Here is a 20,289-nt window from a genome sequence, read left to right on the forward strand (position 1 = left end):
CAAGAACTTCTGAGCGCTGGTATTGTGCATCCACAAACGTGTCCCTATTTCTCCACGAAGATAATGACATTTTTCAGCCCTTATTGGGCCGATCTCATGGAGTCTCAGATTCTCGGGACAATTCGAGATAGTCCACCCTCCCTCCCCCGCACAACTTGATCACAAACTTAAATTTCTTCCCCTCCCTGAAAGCGGTTCCCGCTCTTTCTCAGCCCGGCGCTTACCCGGCTGCTTCTCGGCACCTTCCACGGACGACTCCCCGGGCCCATGATCCACTTGCCCACCCGCTGCTGACGGGACTTTCCCTTCGCCCCAGATCACAAGGAGCAGGTACCGATCCATCTCCTCAGAGCCGGGCTCCTATTTCAGATCTCGGTTGTCCCATCCAAATAGTCGCGCGCTGCTTATGCACTTCCGGTTTCCTTCCCCCCCAAATAGAGGTCGGCTGGAAATTGTGCGCGCTCGGTCGGGCTGCCTCAACTTTTCCAGGCGTCGGGTTCTTTGGAGGAGTTATTCTCTCGATGACTGCATTATTTCCTCCTATCAGGACGAAACTGCTATCATGGGAAGGCGGGAGGAGACCCAGGAAAAGCAGAGAAACTGACGACGTCGGCTGGCCTAGGAACTGTCATACTTGCGTTTGTATGTTTCCCGCGGGGCCATTAGTGCTGAGGCCTGGCCGTGGGTCCTCGGAAGAGGACGCTCCTGCGAGCGGTGAAAATGTCGAGTTTCTCTAGGGCGCCCCAGGTGAGCTCCAACTCTGTGGCTTGATGCAATTGATTACACTGGCAGAAGGAAGTCGGTGGCTTCGGTGGATTTAGTGGTGCTGAGTGGGCAGGAAAGTGGAGTTCCTCGGCCGGGAGATGCCTCGGGGAAGCACTTAATGACAATCGTGCTTCTGGCCGCTTGCTACTCTTTTGGTACTCATCTCCTGCTCTTTTCAGTCAGCTCTTTTCATGTCTTTTTTTCCTGAAAGAGTTTTCGGAGAGAGGGTCAAGTTGGATCAGATAGGCCATTGTAGACCATTGTAAGAATTTGCTTATTACTGAATAAATGAGGATCTACTGAAGGGTTTGGAGCCAGGGAGTAACATTGATCTCACTTAAGGGTGTTAAAAGCAGCTCTCTGGCAGCTGAATTAAGTAAGAAAACACTGTTTAGAGATGGGGTTTGATGCAAGATATAAACAAAGAACCGGTGTAGAGGTTTAACTGCAGTAATCCAGGCTAAACACGATGGTGGCACAAACCGAACTAGACAGCGTAGTGTTGAAAAGTGGTTAGGTTTTGTTTGAAGGTGGAGTCAAAAGGATTTCCTGAATGATTGAACGTGAGCTGACCAGGAAAGAACAAGGATTACTCCAAGGTTTTTGTTTCTGACACCAGAAGGGTGTGCCATCGACTGAGATAGGGAAGACTGGCATTGAAGCAGGTTTCAGGTGGAAGAGCGGGAGTTCAGTTTTGGGTATTTTGACCTGAGATGCTACTTAGCCCAGTCCTGCTCCGAGAATGATTCTTTCCTTGAACTGTTTGTTACCTCTCCTGGCTGAAGCAAATATAAGGAGTAAAAAATTAAACATTTAAAAACCTTTATAGCAATTTGATGATATGGCAGTATTTTAATTGTTTTTTTAACAAAGTTTGGGGGTTTTTTAATCAAAATATTCATCTGCAATGGAATGGGAACAAATCAGTCTTTACGACAGATGGTTTAAAAAGCAATGTAGTGCAGGTTCCAAGTGGACAATTGGATACAAGTGTGAAGTTCAGGAAAGAGGTCAAGGCTAGAGATGTAAATTTCTACAGTTGGGAGACATAAGCATAGAAATGACATGTAAACATATCAGTCTGGATGATGTCTTTGAGGAAGTGTGTATAGACTGGAGAGGAGGACCAAGAACGGAATTCTGGAACATTTCAACATTTCAGTGGCAAGGGTTAAGACGAAAACAGCAAAGTAGGGAAAAAACCAACAGAGGGTGGTGTCTTGGAAATCGAGTGAGGAAAGAACATCCAGGAGAAGGAAATGATCACCTGTATTGAAGACTTAGAACTGACCAAGGGATTCAGTGATGTGAAGGTCCTGGTAACTTTGACAGGCAGTAGAGAGAGGGTGATGGGTGTGGGGGGAAAAAGTTGGAGCAGGTTGAAGTGAGAATAAGGACAAATTTGAGTAAAGACAACTCTTTGGAAGAATTTTGCCACAAAGGAGGCAGTGCATAAGTGAGGTAGAGAGGGTTTGTTTTTAACTTTATTATGGAGAATTTCAATCCTATATAAAAGAAGCTGCAGCCCACTTTCAAAAACTTCATAGCCAATATGTTTTCATCTGTACACCCCCCATTCACTCCTTTCCCTTTCTTATGAATTTGAGGTGAACCTCGGATTCCTATTATCTCACAAGGAAATATTTCAGAATGTTCTTTATAAGGATTCTTTTTGAAACTATAATCCCAATACCATTTATCAAAGACAAAAGAAAAATTAATCACGATTCATTAGTATCAAATACCTAGGATATGTTCAAATTCCCAATTTTCTAATATATGTTACAGAAATACATAATAGTTTTACTGTTTGTTCCTTTGGTTTAAGATCTGGAATGTAATAATTTCATGTTCTTTAGTTTTAGTAAATAGATTCTTTTCCCTATTTTTTTCCTTAGCAATTTATTGAAGACAAAAGATTGTCCAATAGAGTTCCGCCTGTTTGAATTTTTTTTTTTTAATTAGTCATAAGCTGAGAGTAGTAGGGAAAAGGTATGGGCTAGAGGCTGGCTTTATTTATGGAAGACTGATTGTCTATGCGTAAAATCAAATGGAATCTCAGAAAAGCTTCTAAAACTGATAAGTAAGTTTAGCAAGATTGCAGGGTACGAGACCAACATGCAAAAAATGAAGTGTATTTCTATATGCTAGCAACGGACAGAAATTTAAATTAAAAATACAATACTGTTTACAATAGCATCAAAATATGTGAAATACTTAAGAGAGAAATCTGACAAAAGATGCGAGAGGAGAACAAGATAGAAGCTAGATCAGTGAGAAAGGAAAAAAAATGGTGAGCAGTTTAGAAGCTGATATGAAGTTTGTATTAATAAAATTTAAAATAAAACCAATTAGCCTGGTTGTATTTTTTCCAGCATTGTTTAGCAACCTGTGTTATGCATAGAGAAAGCATCGGGTTGAGATCTTTCTGGGCTGGAATTTTCTGAGAGTTTGAAGGTACTGATAGATATTGTAAAGACAATGGCGTATGCCTGAGCCAGCCTAAAGATGTCTGTGTAAGACAGCTATGTAAAATTTAAGTTTATTCGGTATCATCCGTGTATACTTGTCTAGCTATATTCTGTTACTTAGCTCTTGCATGGAATTGAACTCATGAATAGTTTTCAGTTCCCAATTAGCTACTCATCGTTCAATTTAATACATATTAGTCTCAAAAAGTATTTTTGAAGACCCTTATAAACAGCTTCTACTTTCATAAGAATTTCCCATTACATTTCCAGATTCTATTCTGTATACCAGAAATTGTTATAATATAAAGGAAGGGGCGCCTGGGTGGCTCAGTCGGTTAAGCGTCCCGACTTCGGCTCAGGTCATGATCTCACAATTCGTGGGGTCGAGCCCCGAGTCAGGCTCTGTGCTGACAGCTAGCTCAGAACCTGGAGCCTGCTTCAGATTCTGTGTCTCCCTCTCTCCCTGACCCTCCCCTGCTCACATTGTCTGTCTCTTTCTCTTTCTCTCAGAAATAAAACATTAAAAAAAAATTTTTTTTAAATAATATAAAGGAAAATATATCCTTGAAATGTTTTAAATAAAGTATCATGCATACTGCTGATAGGAAGGCAGGTAAGAAAAATTACTGTGTTAATCTTTGTAGAATGAAAAAGGACTCTCCTTTTCCAGAAATAGAAATGAAAACAAAACCAAAAAAAGTATTTCATGACAGGATCTTTTTTCAAGGTAATTATTGATATTAACGGTACAATATACATGATGATATATAATAATCTCAATTATTTCCATTTTAATTAGAACTTCATTGTTTTCTCTCTGTCTCTTTTTTTCCAAGCAATGGGCCACTTTTGCTCGGGTTTGGTATCTCTTAGATGGGAAAATGCAGCCCCCTGGCAAATTAGCAGCTATCGCATCAATTAAACTTCAAGGATTGCATAAACCTGTATACCATCAACTGAGTGAGTATCATTTTAGATCTGTCATGAGTAACCATAATTTTCATGCCAGAATAGAATGTTGAAGAAGTCTACTTCTAAGCACCTCTTTTCTTCCTTGGGATCCCTTGATCCATTCTTATAAAAAACCTACTAGGGCACTGAAATGAATTTGGTTTATTCACAGGAAAACCATACAGACCAGTTTGCCTGAGATAGCTCCACTGTATGTTGTTACCCCAGCAAAAATCTCAGTAGCCTTCCTTTCACTCGCGTATATCCTGACTGGGACTGTAATCAAATGTTCCTTCTTACATGTGTCTCTTCACATGGCAATGAGCATGTGAATAGGGAATGTTCGAAACTGAAAAAATAAGTTTGTCTTTTCTTCTACGAACCTTTTCCCCTAGAAAGATGGATAGAGCTAGCTGGCCATGCCAAGTTTACTCTTTACTGTTTTGAATTGATAGATTTGATTTTCTGTAACCTTTTCCCAAAGCAAAAGAAAAAAGTTGTTTTGATACTAAATGTCTTCTGCATATTGTAGGTAGTTCCCATGGACTTCACTTACCTAGCACTGTAGTGCAACCCAACAAGATCTCGGTCAGCAATAGTTTATGCAGCTGATCCTAGTGTTAACTTTTTGAAACATGAAATACACAAAGATATATATACAGTATGTCGATACAGTATGTAGACAAATCTATTTTTATTTTTATTTTTTTATTTTTTTTTAATGTTTTTTATTTATTTCTAGGCGAGAGAGAGAGACAGCGTGAGCAGGGGAGGGTCAGAAAAAGAGGGAGTGACAGACTCCGAAATAGGCTCCAGGCTCTGAGCTGGCAGTCAGCACAGAGCCCGACGCGGGGCTCGAACCCACGAACCGCGAGATCATGACCTAAGCGAAAGTCAGACGCTTAACCGACTAAGCCACCCAGGCGCCCCAAGACAAATCTATTTTTAAACATAGGTAATATTTTAAAGAAAATTAACAGTTACAATGATGATGAAATAAATACCCATACATTCAACATTTGGGTTATTTCCAATTTTTTTGGCCACACAAACAATATTCCTATTGGTGTTCTTGTACCTTTTTTGCAGGACGCATGTGGAAGAGTTTCTCCCAGTCTGCCTATAGGACAGGAATTACTGGGTTAAAAGGCACATGGGACACTAGGTAGTCTTTATGCTAATATCTTCTCCTGCCAGAGGTTCTATAACATTTGATGTTTTCATTCTTTTTAAGTTTAACCACTCTCATAAATGTGGAATATATTCTCTTGGTGGTTTTAATTTTCATTTTCCTGCTTGCAAACGGAGTGAAGTATCTTTTCACTATTTAATGGCCTTTTATCATTTCTTCTTCTGTAAAATACCTGGGTGTGTCTTTTGCCCATATTTCCACTGAGTTATTTGTCCTCTACATTTTTCTAACTTTTATTGTAGAAATTTTCACATTTTCAGAGAAGCTCAAGGAATAGTAAGTGAATTTACACCCTCTACCTAGATTATACAATCATTAACATTTTAACATATAATTTTAATGTATAATTTAACATGTAATTTTTTTACTCAGTCATTCGAAAATACATTGCAGATGTCTTAATAAATCCCTCTGAAATCTTCAGCACATGTCTCCTAAGAATAAGTATATTCCCGTATGTAACCAAAATGCCGTTATCATACATAACAAAATAGACATGATTTAATTGTACAGTTTAATGTCCAGTGCATTTTCACATTTCCCTAGTAGTTTTTTATAGCTGTTACTTTTTTAAAACCACAACCTGACCAAGGTTTATGTATTATTGCCTTTAATTGTTATGTTCCTTTAGTCCTTTTTAAATACAGAATATTCCTTCTCTTTTATTTTTTCTTGCCATTAACCTTTTGAGGAGTCCAGGGTAGTTTTCATGTAAAGAGCTTTCTTCTTAAACACATTCTTTACTTGTTCTTGGATGCATTCTGTTGCTAACTTCTCCTTCCCAGTCCCCTTTGTGCTTTTCAACTTTCCGAACTCCCAATATTCTCTCGTTAAAAATTAGGAAGGCGGGGGCGGGAGGCGCCTGGGTGGCTTAGTCGGTTAAGCGTCCGACTTTCGCTTAGGTCATGATCTCGCGATTCGTGGGTTCAAGCCCCACGTCGGGCTCTGTGCTGACTGCCAGCTCAGAGCCTGGAGCCTGTTTCAGTCTGTGACTCCCTCTTTCTCTGACCCTCCCCTGCTCACGCTGTCTCTCTCTCTCTCTCCTAGAAATAAATAAAAAAAAATTTAAAAAAAATTAGGAAGGGGGGGCCTGCAGAGGACACCTGAGTGGCTTAGTCTGTTAAGCATCTGGCTCTTGGTTTCAGCTCAGCTCATGATCTGATGGTTTCTGGCTTTGAGCTCATGTCGGGCCCTGAGCGGACAGTGCAGATACTACTTGGGATTCTCCCCCTCTCTCTCTGCCCCTCCTTTGCTCACTCACTCTGTGTCTCTCAAAATAAATAAATAAACTTAAAAAAAAAAATCTAACAAAAAAAATTCTCTGGTTTTTGGCAGACAAGAAGAATGTTATAGTCCTAGAATTACTAATAGAACGAATTTCTTAGGACTTTAGATATTTTGTTTAATTGCTTCATTAATATGAGAGAATTAAAATCAGAAGAATAAAATTACTTTCTCCCTGTCACTCAGCTATTTTATAGTAGAACTTGGGCCAGAACTAAGGCACTTGTTTCCTCAGATAGTAAATTACCCATTTAACATCAGTGTGGTGATTCTTAGCCACTTAAACTATGTTTTCCTGCTAATGTGTTTTTTTTTTCCTTAGCAATGCTATGAACAAGGTAATATACAAGATCTTTTAGGTTGTTTTTGTAGAAATACAAACAATACAAAATGTAGGAAAAAGTAGAATTTGTTGTAATTTCTCTCTTAAAGTAAAGCATTTATGTCTTCACTGAATTAAAGTTCTGCTTCCCTACAAGCAGGTCATTATTGCAAAAGTATTCCTTAAGTATTAATGAAAATACTCTGCTAAAACACCAGAAGAGCTTTGGTAGCTGCCTATCAGGTCATCTGTTTCTAGTAAAGGAGAATAGCTTTTCTGTGAAATTAAAAATGCACTTTTTAAAGACTGAGTTGTATTTACGTTTCACTGTATAATTTAATATGTAACTTACATCAGCAGAACTTTTTATATCCACAAGATGTCACTAAAATCAAAGCTTAAATTGCAAGCAATTTTCAACTTACAAACATGTTGTAAGTTTATTTCTAACATTCATTGATTTGATAAGCATTTATCAAGCACATATTATGTGTTCACAGTTGCTGTAATCATGTTTATTTGAAAATTGACAAGAATTTCCCAGAAAATAATACTATAAATGATGGTCCTATATCCAAGAGTAGCTATAAAAGTTACCCAATAATGTATCCAAACATACTATATGCTGTTTTTGAACTACTTTACAGGTCCAGTAGACTTTGTGAAGTAGTATAGAAAACCAGCTTCCCACTTTTAATATTATTTTTTATGGAAAATGTGGTCTGAGTCTAGCTGGAAATGATGTAAAACTAGGAAAAGCATTCTCTCCTCTTTCTAATCAGAACTGCCCTTCTGAATTTGGGACCTGGGAGCTTTTTGAACATGGTGTCACTGATAAATGAAAAGAAAGGGCACATGGTAATTTTTAGATTATCCTTACTCTTCATGAGGATTCTATTCTTTTTACTGACCACAGATTAATAAATTGAAGACATTATGAACATTTAAAAGAAGCAGAGGGGCACCTGAGCGGCTCAGTCAGTTAAGTGTTTGACTCCCAATTTGGGCTCAGATCATGATCTCACGGCTGGTGGGATTGAGTCACACGGCAAGCTGTGGAGCCTGCATAGGACTCTCTCCTCCCTGCCCCTCCCCTTCTTGCTCTCTCTCTCAAAATAAACATTTTAAATACATACATACATATATACATACATACATACATACATAAAGAAGCAGAGAGAAATGCTTTCTTTAGCATTTTCTAAAGTTATTGTTAGATTATCCTAAAATGCTACTGGTCTACATGAAAGAAAACAAAAGTTGCACACAATTCTTAAAGTTAATGTTGTGAACTGTAGCACACCAGGCAGTTCAACAAAGATTGTATCTAATCTCTAACATTCTGCCTTATTTATTTCTGTCTTTTAAAGACTTGTTAGGAAGAAAAAAGTTTAGGATTCTCTTTTTAAAGTTACCAAGCTAACACATTTTTCTCTTTTACTATCCAGTGTCAATTTATTTCAATTGTAAATTGCTCTATCATTTTAATTTTGCAATTTTAATTGCACATTTATTCTTCAACTTCTAGAATATCATCCGTACAAAGCAGTATAGGAGAGTTTTGCTCCAGGATATATCTTGAATATTTAACTCCTTTAAAAGTGAATATTTAGATATTATCAATAAATTTGAACAACATACCTTGTTCCTGTCACAGTGTCTTTATACTCAGTAGATTTTGTGGTAACCTATGTGATCGTCTGTTATATTAGCTATGCACAAGTTCAGGGATGCCAAAAATAACACTGAAGAGGGACATTTATCTCTAAAGGTTGGAAACAAACATAATGGCCAAAGACAATTATGTTATTTATCACTAAATTGAAATAACTATTTTTCAAACATTTCTCGAACCAAATCTTATAAGGCAATCCAGTATATAAAAGCAGTGCTGTGCTGATTGAAAGAGGGAGAAGATGCTGGGCCCTTGCCCCTTTGAGTCACCTTCTCAGAACCTGACATCTCTATCAAATATGCTTTTAAAACCAGTAAGCTAAAGCAAAGAACTTTTAAAGAGGGATTTGACACTGTGGAGCAGATGAAAAGACACGCTGCAGACTTAAGGGAAATATTTGCAAACCATATAGCCAACAAGAAACAAACACCTAATTAGAAAATGAGTAAAATATCATGACCAGATGGTAAACAAATGTATAAAATGATTAAACATTATTAGCCACTAGGGAAAAACAGATTAAAAACCACAATGAGACATCACCGCATATCTATCAGAATAGCTCAAATAAAGGGTGGCAACAACAAATGCTGGTGATGATGCAGAGAAACTGGATTGCGTACACATTGTTGGTAGGAATATTAAATGGTACAGCCAGTCTGGAAAAGAATATGGCAGTTTCTTATAAAACTAAACATGAGCTTGCCATATATCAATTGCACTTTTGGACCTTTGTCCCAGGGAAATTAAAACACAAAAACCTGTACTAATTAATAATACTTCTGCATTGCTCCTTATCCCCCTGTATTTATCAGCCTCTGGCATATTGTATGTTTACTTATTTGTTTATTGTCTAGCTCATTCCACTAGAATGTAGGATTTATTATGAACAGGGACTTCAGTCGCATTCATTGCTGTATTCTCAGCATCAAGAACAGTACCAGACATGAGTAAGTAGTGACCGGATAAATTGATTAATCACTGGGAAAGAACTATAAAGCAGATTTTGGAAGAGATTCCAACCAAACTTACCAGATGTCTCCATCTGAATCTACCCTCGGATAGGATCTGAGCAGCTCAGACAGTTCTGATTGATCCGATTTCTAAGATAAGAACTAGGAGTGCGTCTCCCATGAAATCTAAGAAAGGAATTGAATGCGACCCAGACATGATAGAACATTATGTAATCCTATTTACATTAATGTAAATGTAATGTAATGTAAATCCTATTTACATTAAGGTGAACACTGGGAGTTTTTTTTAACACTTACTGTAACTAGTAACTCCCTTTATATAAGAGGTCTACATTAAGAGTCTTCAGAAGGGAGCTTGTAATCTAGGTGGATGGAATAAAAGTATACAAATGATAGGACTAGATAGTTAAATCGGCATCATAAGAGATACTCAGGCATCCTTGTGGAATCAAGGGAAGTAGGTTTGGTATTAGGAAAGGCTTTATGAGAGGACTGGTATTAATTTTAGAACTTGGTATTTATGTAGAACTTAAATTTTATGGATAAAATTTAGTAAGTGGAGATAAATCAGGAAAGTACTTCTACTGGAAGGAACAAAGAAAAGATTAGGGGATCTGTGTATACAATCTTCTGTATGTATGTGTGTGTGTGTTTTCAACAGAAATAATGGGATAATGCTTCAGAGAATAGCAAGTATAACAAGTAGTATGGCTCACCCAGTATATACTTTGGTACGGGAAAGAACTGGTAAATAAGGCTAGAAAGTTTGAACCTAAACTGTACGTATCCTTAAATACCTTACCTGGGGAGTTGGTGTGTGGTGAAGTACAAAGGTGACAAATAACTTTAACCTAGGATTGGTATGTTAAGAAGGATTTCTGAACTTTCCTCAGAACCTAGTAGAAAAGGGTGCATGATCAATTACTGACTGATATCCCTGCCTCCAGAATGAATGTTATTTCTCTTCCTCCCAAGGAATTTTAAGGAAAAAATATGAGTTCCTGCTTAGGGGAGAAAATGAGCCAAAACATTGAAGCCATAGGACTGAGAAGCACCCCTGACAGTGTAACTCATCATGAGAACTTCACTTCCCTGACATGAAACTTTTGAGTTTCCACTTTGATTGAATTTGTCTGAACTTATTTGGCACCTAATTTTATTCATCCATTCATTCATTCATTCACTCATGCACACCTGCGTACACACACACACACACACACACACACTCACACACCAAATATTATAAAAGAGTCAAATAAGGTTACAAATCTAAGGTGAGGGTTTTTACAGATACACTCACAATTCCTTTTTCTAAAAATTACTGCGTGGGCACCTCAGTGGCTCAGTCAGCTAAGTGTCTGGCTTCGGCTCAGGTCATGATCTTACGGTTCATGGGTTCAAGCCCCACATCAGGCTCTGTGCTGACAGCTAGCTCAGAGCCTGGAGCCTGCTTCAAATTCTGTGTCTCCCTCTCTCTCTGACCCTCCCCTGCTCATGCTCTCTCTCTCTCTCTCAGTAATAAATAAAACATTAAAAAAATTTTTTAAATAAAAAATTAAAAAATAAATAAAAATTATTGCTTTAGTTTTTTTAATCTGAAATTAATTTCTTTTGGAACATCTCTTCATCAGTAGAGTTCTAATTTACACACATTTGATGCATATTATAAAGCATAATTGTTTAATTAAAACTTAACAGTGAAATCTATTGTACATAGAAATTGAGACAAATAACTGTAGTATATTCAGGATTTCAGCCTTTAGCAATATTGGCTTTTGTTTTAATATGTAATGCAGTTAAAAACAAATATTTAATTCCTGGTTACCCTATTTAGAGTTAGAGAAGTTCTTCTAGAATATATTAATAGAGACCTGGTATAAGTTACTGAGGGAAAATAATCTTTCCCAGATTAGATGTTCATACCTTACAGATTAAAGAATGTGATTTTCATCTGATCTGTGGTATTCTTTTGAATGTCCTTTGAAAGATCCTTTTGATCTCTATAAAAGAGAGTTGATTTGTTTGGAATAGCTCAAGATGCTTTTTGCTTGTTTATTTGTTTGTTTGTTTTAAGTATGTAGACAGAGACAGAGAGTTGGGGAGTAGCAGAGAGGGAGAGAACCTGGAGCAGGCTCTGCACCGTCAGCACTGAACCTGATGCAGGGCCCGAGTTTACAAACCATAAGATCATAACCTGAGCTGAAATCTAGGGACGCTTAACGGACTGAGCCACCCAGGCATCCTGGTTTTTGCATATTTAAAGCTTAAATAACATTTAAAAAATAAGTCATCTCTTGTGTAAAGTTAAGGATTCCATTTTTCCTCAGCATAAGTGTCACGGAAAGAGCCTGAACCGGGTATTAAATAACGTGGCTTTGGGAAATCACTTAATCTTAGCAGGCCCTGGCGTCTTCAACTGTAAATGTCTGGTTGAAAAACTAAGGTAACTTCAGCATTCTCTGAGATGATATCGATATCTTCTCACCCTCTTTATTTTCCTGGTTCATTTGCCCAATTGCCTTACTAGCCCACTGTGGGTTACTTTTAGGAACTTTAGTGAATTTGCCAAATACAATCAAACTGTCTTTTCAACCCACTGACAGCAAAGCTTCCCAGGTAAAGCTTTCCTTTACACTTCTAGATTCCCTTTCACTGTGGTAAAGAAAACTTGCCTGTTTTATTCTCTTTCCTTTACCCTCATTCCGTGTAGACTATGTACTTCTCTCAGGAAATGCTGTCACTGAAATTCAAAGCTCTGCATAGAATTTTATAATGTAATTGTTAGTTTTCATAGGTGATATTTATTTATACTTATTTTTTCAGTGTTTTTTTAAATAAATAAACTTCTAAAATCTTCTTAAGTTTTTGTATTAGTAGAATAGGCATTAAAAAATAGTTTTGCCTATTTGATTTTGTGATGTATAGTGACTCATGTGAAAACTGCATGTTGACTTTTTAGGGTTTTTGGGGGTTTTTCAGATGAACAGACAGATTTAGGGGGTACTTTTCACTGGAAAACTAATCTAATACATATATTTTAATTTTCAGGTCATCTGTCATATCAAATAAACATGCTGCCGTAATTGAAACTGGCAGTTTAAATGTAGCTAGTTAAATGTGGTTGGAAAAAGCCTTGGGTTGGTAGTTAAACATAAGATCATAGTACTCTATTGTTCTCCAAATTTGAGAAGAAAAATCAATTTTGATATTTTACATTTGTTTTCAATTTGCCTATTGGTAAAAAATACCTTTTATATCTATATGTGTATTATTTTCATTTTCTATTTTAAGGGAAAATTTATATTAGATACTTAAATGTATATTAATATAAACCTTTTAGCAAAATGTTTATTAATGGGAAAAGACCATAGGAATAAGAGTAGTTTGCCTTTAAAGGATGTGTTGTTGGCATCTTCAATATATTCTCTTTTGTCTTTGGTGTTGAGATTTTCCAAATGTCTGGCCAACTCTCCCTCTTTCTGTATTCAGATGTTGTGTAAAAGAGGAAGACAATAGCAAAATCCTGTTCAAGGATTTTGGTGTTGTACTGTGACTTGCTTTATATTTTTTAATGTGTTGTTTTTAGACTTTGAAAAGCTTTATGAATAACCAAGACCACTTTTTCTTAAAATCATGACTTTCATATAAAATCTTTTCTTCTTTGTTCTTTTTAAATCTAGGTGACTGTGGGGATCATGTTGTCATAATGAACACAAGGCACATTGCATTTTCTGGAAATAAATGGGAACAAAAAGTGTACTCCTCACATACTGGGTAAGATAATGCCATTATCCAACAGACATATGAAAAGATGCTAACATAACTAACCATCAAGGAAATGGAAATCAAAACCACAATGAGATATTGCCTTACATCTGTCAGCGTGGCCAGAATCGAGAAAACATTTAATAACAAGTATTGGTGATAATGTGAAAAAGGAACCTTCATGCACTGTTGGTGGGAATGTAAATTGGTGTGGCCACTGTGGAAAACAGTGTGGAGGTTCCATAAAAAATTAAAAATAGAAATACTGTATGATCCAGTAGTTCCACTACTAGGTTATTACCCAAAGAAAACAAAAATACTAATTTGTAAAGATATATATACCTCTGTATTTATTACAGCATTATTTATAACAGCCAGGATAGAGAAGCAAACCGTGTCCATGGATACACGAATGGATAATGATGTACATGTGTGCGTGGGCACTGGAATATTACCCAGCCATAAAAAAATGATGCAAACTGCCCATTTGCAACAACATGGATGGACCTAGAGTGTATAGTGCTAAGTGAAATGTGTCAGACAGAGAAAGACAAAACACCATATGCTTTCATTTATATGTGGAATCTAAAAAAACAAATGAACACACAAAAAAGCAGAATTAGGACTTATAAATACAGAGAACAAATTGATAGTTGCCAGAGAGGATGAGTGGAAGGGATGGGTGAGAGGGAGTGGGATATACAGGCTTTCAGTTATGAAATGAATAGGTCACCGGGATAAAAGGTACAGCATAGAGAATATAGTCACTGGTGTTATAATAGCCTTGTATGGTGACAGAAGGTAGCTATGCTTGTGGTGAGCATAGCATAACACAGAATTGTTGAATCATTAAGTTGTACACTTTAATGTAACATCAAGTATCTACTACTCAAAAAAAATGATAATGCCATTGTCAAGGAAGATAGGCAGTTGAAATATATTACTTTAAAAATACTCTTGGGGTGCCTGGGTGGCCCAGTCGGTTAACCGTCCGACTTCAGCGGTTTGTGGGTTCGAGCCCCGTGTTGGTCTCTGTGCTGACAGCTAGCTCAGAGCCTGGAGCCTGCTTCAGATTCTGTATCTCCCTCTCTCTCTGACTCTCCCCTGCTCACGCTCTCTCTCTCTCTCTCTCAAAAATAAATAAAACATTAAAATATTAAGAAAATTAAAAAAAAATACTATTGGGGTGCCTGGGTGGCCCAGTTGGTTGGGCGTCTGACTTCAGCTCAGGTCGTGATCTCACGCTTCATGGGTTCGGACCCTGCATCGGGTTCTGTACTGACAGCTTGGAGCCTGTTTTGGATTGTGTGTCTCCCTCTTTCTCTCTGCCCTTCCCTGGCTCTCACTGTCTCTCTTTCTCTCTAAAATAAATAAACATTAAAAAAAAATACTATTGATCTTACTACGGGCACCTGGCTGGCTCAGTTGGAAGAGCATGCAACTCTTGACCTTGGGGCTATAAGTTCAAGCTCCACAAAAAATGTATTAAATAAGGAACCATCCCTTAAAAACAAAAAAAAACAAAAACAAACAAAAAAAGAAGAATTGATCTTACTTAAAAGAAAAAGCTATTTTCAAAAATTGGCATTTAAGGAAATACTTATTTTGTACATGCTGCATATATAATTTACTCAAATCAAAAATAACCCTCAGAACTATTCCAAATAGTAGTTATTATTGACAGTATTTGTTTTTTTAGAGGCTATTCACATAACCTCTCTGATCTAGGTTATTCTAATTTTAAATCAGTCTTCTCATTTATTTCTATTTCCTATAATTCATGTTACTGCTGTTTCTTGAACTATCTTGAACATCTGAAAATACATGAGATGTTTAAGAAATGGTGAGCAAAATCCCAAGTTTGGAAGATACCTAAAATCTCCACAACATACCTTTCAAGATCCAGGTCTCTCTTCCTATGTTTGAATAATAGCAATCTCATGGCTTGTAAAAGCAGCCTATTCATTCCATCTTTGAAATGGTTTAAATTTTAGAAAAATCTTTATGCTATTGAATCATAATCTGTTTTTCTTTAGCTTTCATATTCATCTTAGTTCTCCTCTTTGGACAATGTAAAATAATCATATCTCTCCACATGACATCCTTCAGATAATTTTGAGGCAGGGATCAATAAGAGCCCATTGATTTGTCTTTCCTCTAAGCTAAACATCTGTAGTTACTTAAAATTCTTTATATAGCTTCCCGTTGACTATCCCCTTTATATCTTGGTCACTCTCTAGTGTGTTTCTTAACTAGACACACTCACCTGCCTATGTTCTGATGGCTTCCTAGTATAATGGGAGTCCTCCAGCTTTCAGTTATAGAATCCTCTATTGGTTGGTACCCTAAGTTCACTGTCAGCTAAAACTCCCAAGTCTTTCTTAAACATGCTGGTGTTCAACCATGTTGTAACCCATTTTAACCCAACTACAATACCTTAGGTTAAATTTTATCTCCAGCCTTTTAAAATCTTTTGAGATCTTGGGGCGCCTGGGTGGCTCAGTTTGTTAGGCATCCGACTTCGGCTCAGGTCATGATCTCACAGTTTGTGGGTTCGAGCCCCGTGTCAAGCTCTGTGCTGACAGCTAGCTCAGAGCCTGGAGCCTGTTTCAGATTCTGTGTCTCCCTCTTTCTCTGACCCTCCCCTGCTCAGGCTGTCTCTCTCTCTCACAAAAAAAAAAAAAAAAAAAACAAAAAAAAAAAAAAAGGAGTCATTTAAAAATAAAATAAAATAAAATAAAATATTTTGAGATCTTGATTATGTCATGCAATGTGTTAACCCCTCTGCTCCAGGTCATATACAGATTTAATTAAGCATACCTCCTATACTGAACTTTCATTCTTGATTAAAATTATTTATTTCCAATTGCACCTTCATCTTAGAGACTTTAAAGTCTCATCTGTTTCCTTTCATCTCTTGACTAAGTAGGTCAATCTTAAATGCTGAGGATAACTTTTTTTAAGATTTTATTTTATTTTTTAAATGTTTATTTTTGAGAGAGAGAGCACATAAAAGCAGGGGAGGGGCAGAGAGAAAGGAAGACAGAGGAGCCGAAGTGGACTCTGTGCTGACAGCAGACAGTGGGGCTTGAATTCACAAACCATGAGATCATGCCCTGAGTCAAAGTCAGACACTTTACCAACTGAGCCACCCAGGTTATCCACTCAGAATGACTTTTTTTGCTTCCATTCACCAGGCTTTGCCCATTCTCTTTAAACTTATTCATGAAATTGTTACATAACCAAAATAAATTCACATCTAGCTTCAGTAGTTTCTACAGTTAGGAAATCTCTATGATAAACTAAATTCTATAAAATTTAGAGATAATAGGGCAAGAAGTACAAAAAGTCGGGGTAACATAATGTGATAAAAGCATAAAGGGGGAAGTATTGACTCAAAATGCTATAGTAATTACTGTAGCAGTAATATCTGTGGAAAATAATAGCACCTCCAGTAGTGAACAGCTACAGGGTAATGTGCCCTTAGTGTCCCATTCAGTAGAGTTCTCCTATCAAGGGTTGAAAATCTAAACTTCTGTACATTTTCGGTACCCAGTTACCACCACTGCTTCAGAATCCTTCATTTTAGCCGACATCTTGCTATTTTTTGCCTTTCTGCCTTTGCATGTGTTGTTCTACTTCACAGAGTGTTTCTCAGGAGCTCTCTTACTGGTCCATTAGAACGTGGCTCAGACGTCACCGCTTCTTGAATGCCTTCCCTCTTGCCTGTCTTCCATGTGGTTAATCTCTGTTTTGTTTCTCTGTTTCTGTTGACTCTTCATTTCACTGGATATACCAGTTTTATTATGCTCAGAACACTATTACATTATGTATTCAAATTTTTACTTCCTAGTTATAAAAATTTTAATATATGATGATTTTAGAAAATGCAGAAGAGTTTAAAGAAGGAACTAAAAATCATTTTTCATCCTGTGGACTAAACATTTTAATACATATACAAGTTTACATCTTTTTTCACTTTATATAAAATTCTCAGAAAGCTTTTTTATAAATATTATTAGTCACTGAGATAATACAGACTATGATTTGCATATATAATGTTCTTTTTTTTAATTAAAATTTTTAGTTTCATAAAGAGCTGAAAAGCATCTTTATACAGTAGGCTTTTTCAACATATAGGATAATTTAAAATAAAACTGGAAAGTAATGAATTTCAAGATGAAAGGGATAACAATAGATCTTTTAGTGGGTATTTCCAAACATCACTTTAATTATGTGCTAGTAGTGCATAAGAATGCTTGGTTTCATAAAACCACTGACCCAGTATTGTCATTAATAATGATTTAATATTGATTGTGCTACTTTGATGAACATCTAATGGTTTACATTTGCATTGTTATAAGGTAACAATGCTTTTCTTAGCACTTTCTCTGACCATTGTATCTATTAAGAATATTAATCCACTATTATAGAGTTTACTTTTTACATATTTTCTTTATGATGTCCCTTGTTGTATAGTTATTTAACTTTTATGTAATTAAATCTCTCTTTTCCCTTATAATTTGTTCTGTGGTTTCCAGTCTCAGAAAATCTTTTCTTGTCCAAATATTTCATAAACATTCACTTCTCACTGTTTTAGAGGCCAGATGAGATGTGTATGTGTGCACCCTGACCTGTGTGTTGAGTCATATAAAGTGTATTGGTAGGAATTAGAAATATAGCTTACTGTTAGATGCCTCAGTAGATTCATGTAGTCATTTTTCTTGTGGATGGGATACTGTCATGTTTATCTGTATTTCCCCAGAACCCAGCACAGTAGGCATTCAGTAAGTATTTACTGAATTGATTTGAACTGAAAAAAAAAATTGATGAACATTTAAAACAAAGTTTCTCTTCCATTCAGGCTATCCCACACTGGAAAAAGAAGTGTAGTCAGTTTTTCACCAGTAAAAATCAACTGAGTATTTATTACATTATTCAAGTCTTTCCTCTACTCAGAGTTTTATTCCACCTTTCCAGATTCTTCAGCATAAAGTCCAAACTCATGAAATAAAATGTAAATGGTATTATACTTTAGAACTTGGCATCTTAATGTTAAAACAGAAAGGTGATCTTTAGTGTAGAAGTTATAAAGTACTTTTTTTCCACAGAGAGAAAGAATACAGGAATTGAAGTCTAGACAGGTATTTCTTTTTCTGAAACTGAAATTCCTTGAAATAAATGAAAATATCACTTTGAAAATTACCCATCTTTCTCAGCAAACTTCTAAATCTGCTTTGTTAAATTTTATTCCTGAAATGTGGTTCTTCCAAATATTTTTAAGTCTGATTGACACTTATGAAAGGAAGGTAATCTTTAACTTGTTATACAGAGTCCACTGAGTTTGTTTTCTTTAATCCTTCCTCAAAAATCATTTAGGCTTTATGAAACTGACATGTGTATATTGTTTTTGTTTTAACATCTGGGGCATCCAAGTTACTAAGCTTCCATAAGTACTATCCCAAATAAATATATTTTAAATCTCCCATTCATCCATTTTATATATAAATTTGATAGGAACACAATATTTTCTTTCTTAAGACCAAGGTGTAGCTCTTAGTGGTCTTTTACTGACTGTTAATAGGTAACAGGATCGTTCCCTGTTTCGAGTTTGAACTGGACTTCAGAACCAAAGTGGCCACCACTGTTTTCCATAAACCTGACCCCTAGCTTATAGGACATTCTGATTGGGCAGGGTATTGAAGCATATTGGCTCATGGCTTTTTCTTTCTTAAATTCAAGCATGACAAACTACCTCAGAATGAATGAAAATGATAGTTATGCTGAGAGTTTTCCAAGATGTGCAATTTTTATGAAATAATGATAGTTGACCACTTAAAAAGAACAGCATTTCAAATAGCATCATTACTACTTAATTTTTAAGACATTAATGAACATCAGTTTCCAGAAACAAGAATAATTTAATAATAAAAATTGTTTTCATATTATAAAACTGTATTCATTTCAAGAAATAGTATATCATAGCCTACTCCCAGTTTTAATGTCTTTGCTTCTTTTAACAGCTATCCAGGTGGATTTAGACAAGTAACAGCTGCTCAACTTCACCAGAAGGATCCGGTAGCAGTAAGTTTATTGTATTTTTTATTATTTATCATCTGTGGAAAGACTGTCTCGGGAACAGTTTTTCCCATCTTGCTCCCCTTCTATTGTAGCTAGCATTCAGGGCCACATTTTCTGCACTTTACTGTATCACACAAGTTTTGATAACAATTATTTCATTACTGGGGCGACTGGGTGGCTTAGTCTGTTAAGCGGCCTACTTCAACTCAGGTCATGATCTTGCAGTTCGTGGGTTCGAGCCCCGCATCAGGTCCTGTGCTGACAGCTCAGAGCCTGGAGCCTGCTTTGGATTCTGTGTCTCCCTCTCTCTCTGCCTCTCCCCGGCTCATGTTATGTCTCTCTCTGTCTCAAAAACAAATAAACTATAAATTTTTTTTAAATAATAAAAAAATAATTATTTCATTATCGTTCAATTCTATATATTTTCTAAACACTCTGCTATGTTTTGTATTTAGCCAAACAGGTTTGTTGCTTTTCTGTTTAATAACTTGATGCTTACATGATTACCTAGAATATATTTGCTGAAAATGTCTTGGAGAGAGAGATGTATCTATGTATGATTATACCTCCATTATATCAAATATGCAAAGCACATCCCAATCAGAAAGTCTTACTTTTTTCTGTTTATTTGATTTATTGATTACCTAAAAGAGTTATGTTATGATCTCAATTTTGGATTTATTTTTTTCCCTGTATTTCTGTCAGTTTTTTCTTTGTATGTTTTGAAGATGTTGTGTTAGATGAATTTAAGTTTGGAATTATATTCTTCCTAAGAATTAATCAGGGTTATCTACCAGCTGTTTTTGTCT

The 20,289-nt window shown here is 36.3% G+C and overlaps 2 protein-coding genes across 7 annotated transcripts in view; one reads left to right on the forward strand and one right to left on the reverse strand.

Annotated features, from left to right (window-relative positions):
- LOC120228658 (MDM2 binding protein) overlaps positions 1–370 on the reverse strand; it is a 77,688-nt gene extending 77,318 nt beyond the window's left edge. For all 5 annotated transcript variants that reach the window (XM_039227205.1, XM_039227207.1, XM_039227203.1 and 2 more), the window contains exon 1: positions 225–370. In XM_039227205.1, the coding sequence (XP_039083136.1) occupies positions 225–342 (118 nt within the window). In that variant the 5' untranslated portion in view covers positions 343–370. The remainder of the gene's footprint in view (positions 1–224) is intronic.
- An 88-nt stretch (positions 371–458) lies between these two features.
- The window catches only part of MRPL13 (mitochondrial ribosomal protein L13), a 48,385-nt gene continuing 28,554 nt past the window's right edge, over positions 459–20,289 (forward strand). Inside the window, exons 1-4 of one of the 2 annotated variants that reach the window (XM_039227234.1) lie at positions 459–747; positions 4,073–4,196; positions 13,315–13,408; positions 19,423–19,483. In XM_039227234.1, coding sequence (XP_039083165.1) covers positions 721–747; positions 4,073–4,196; positions 13,315–13,408; positions 19,423–19,483 — 306 coding nt within the window. In that variant the 5' untranslated portion in view covers positions 459–720. The remainder of the gene's footprint in view (positions 748–4,072; positions 4,197–13,314; positions 13,409–19,422; positions 19,484–20,289) is intronic. The other variant, XM_039227233.1, reaches the window with a different exon arrangement.

The sequence above is a fragment of the Hyaena hyaena genome, unplaced genomic scaffold (assembly GCF_003009895.1).
Source record: "Hyaena hyaena isolate Hyena2069 unplaced genomic scaffold, ASM300989v1 scaffold_26, whole genome shotgun sequence".
Lineage (NCBI taxonomy): Eukaryota > Metazoa > Chordata > Mammalia > Carnivora > Hyaenidae > Hyaena > Hyaena hyaena.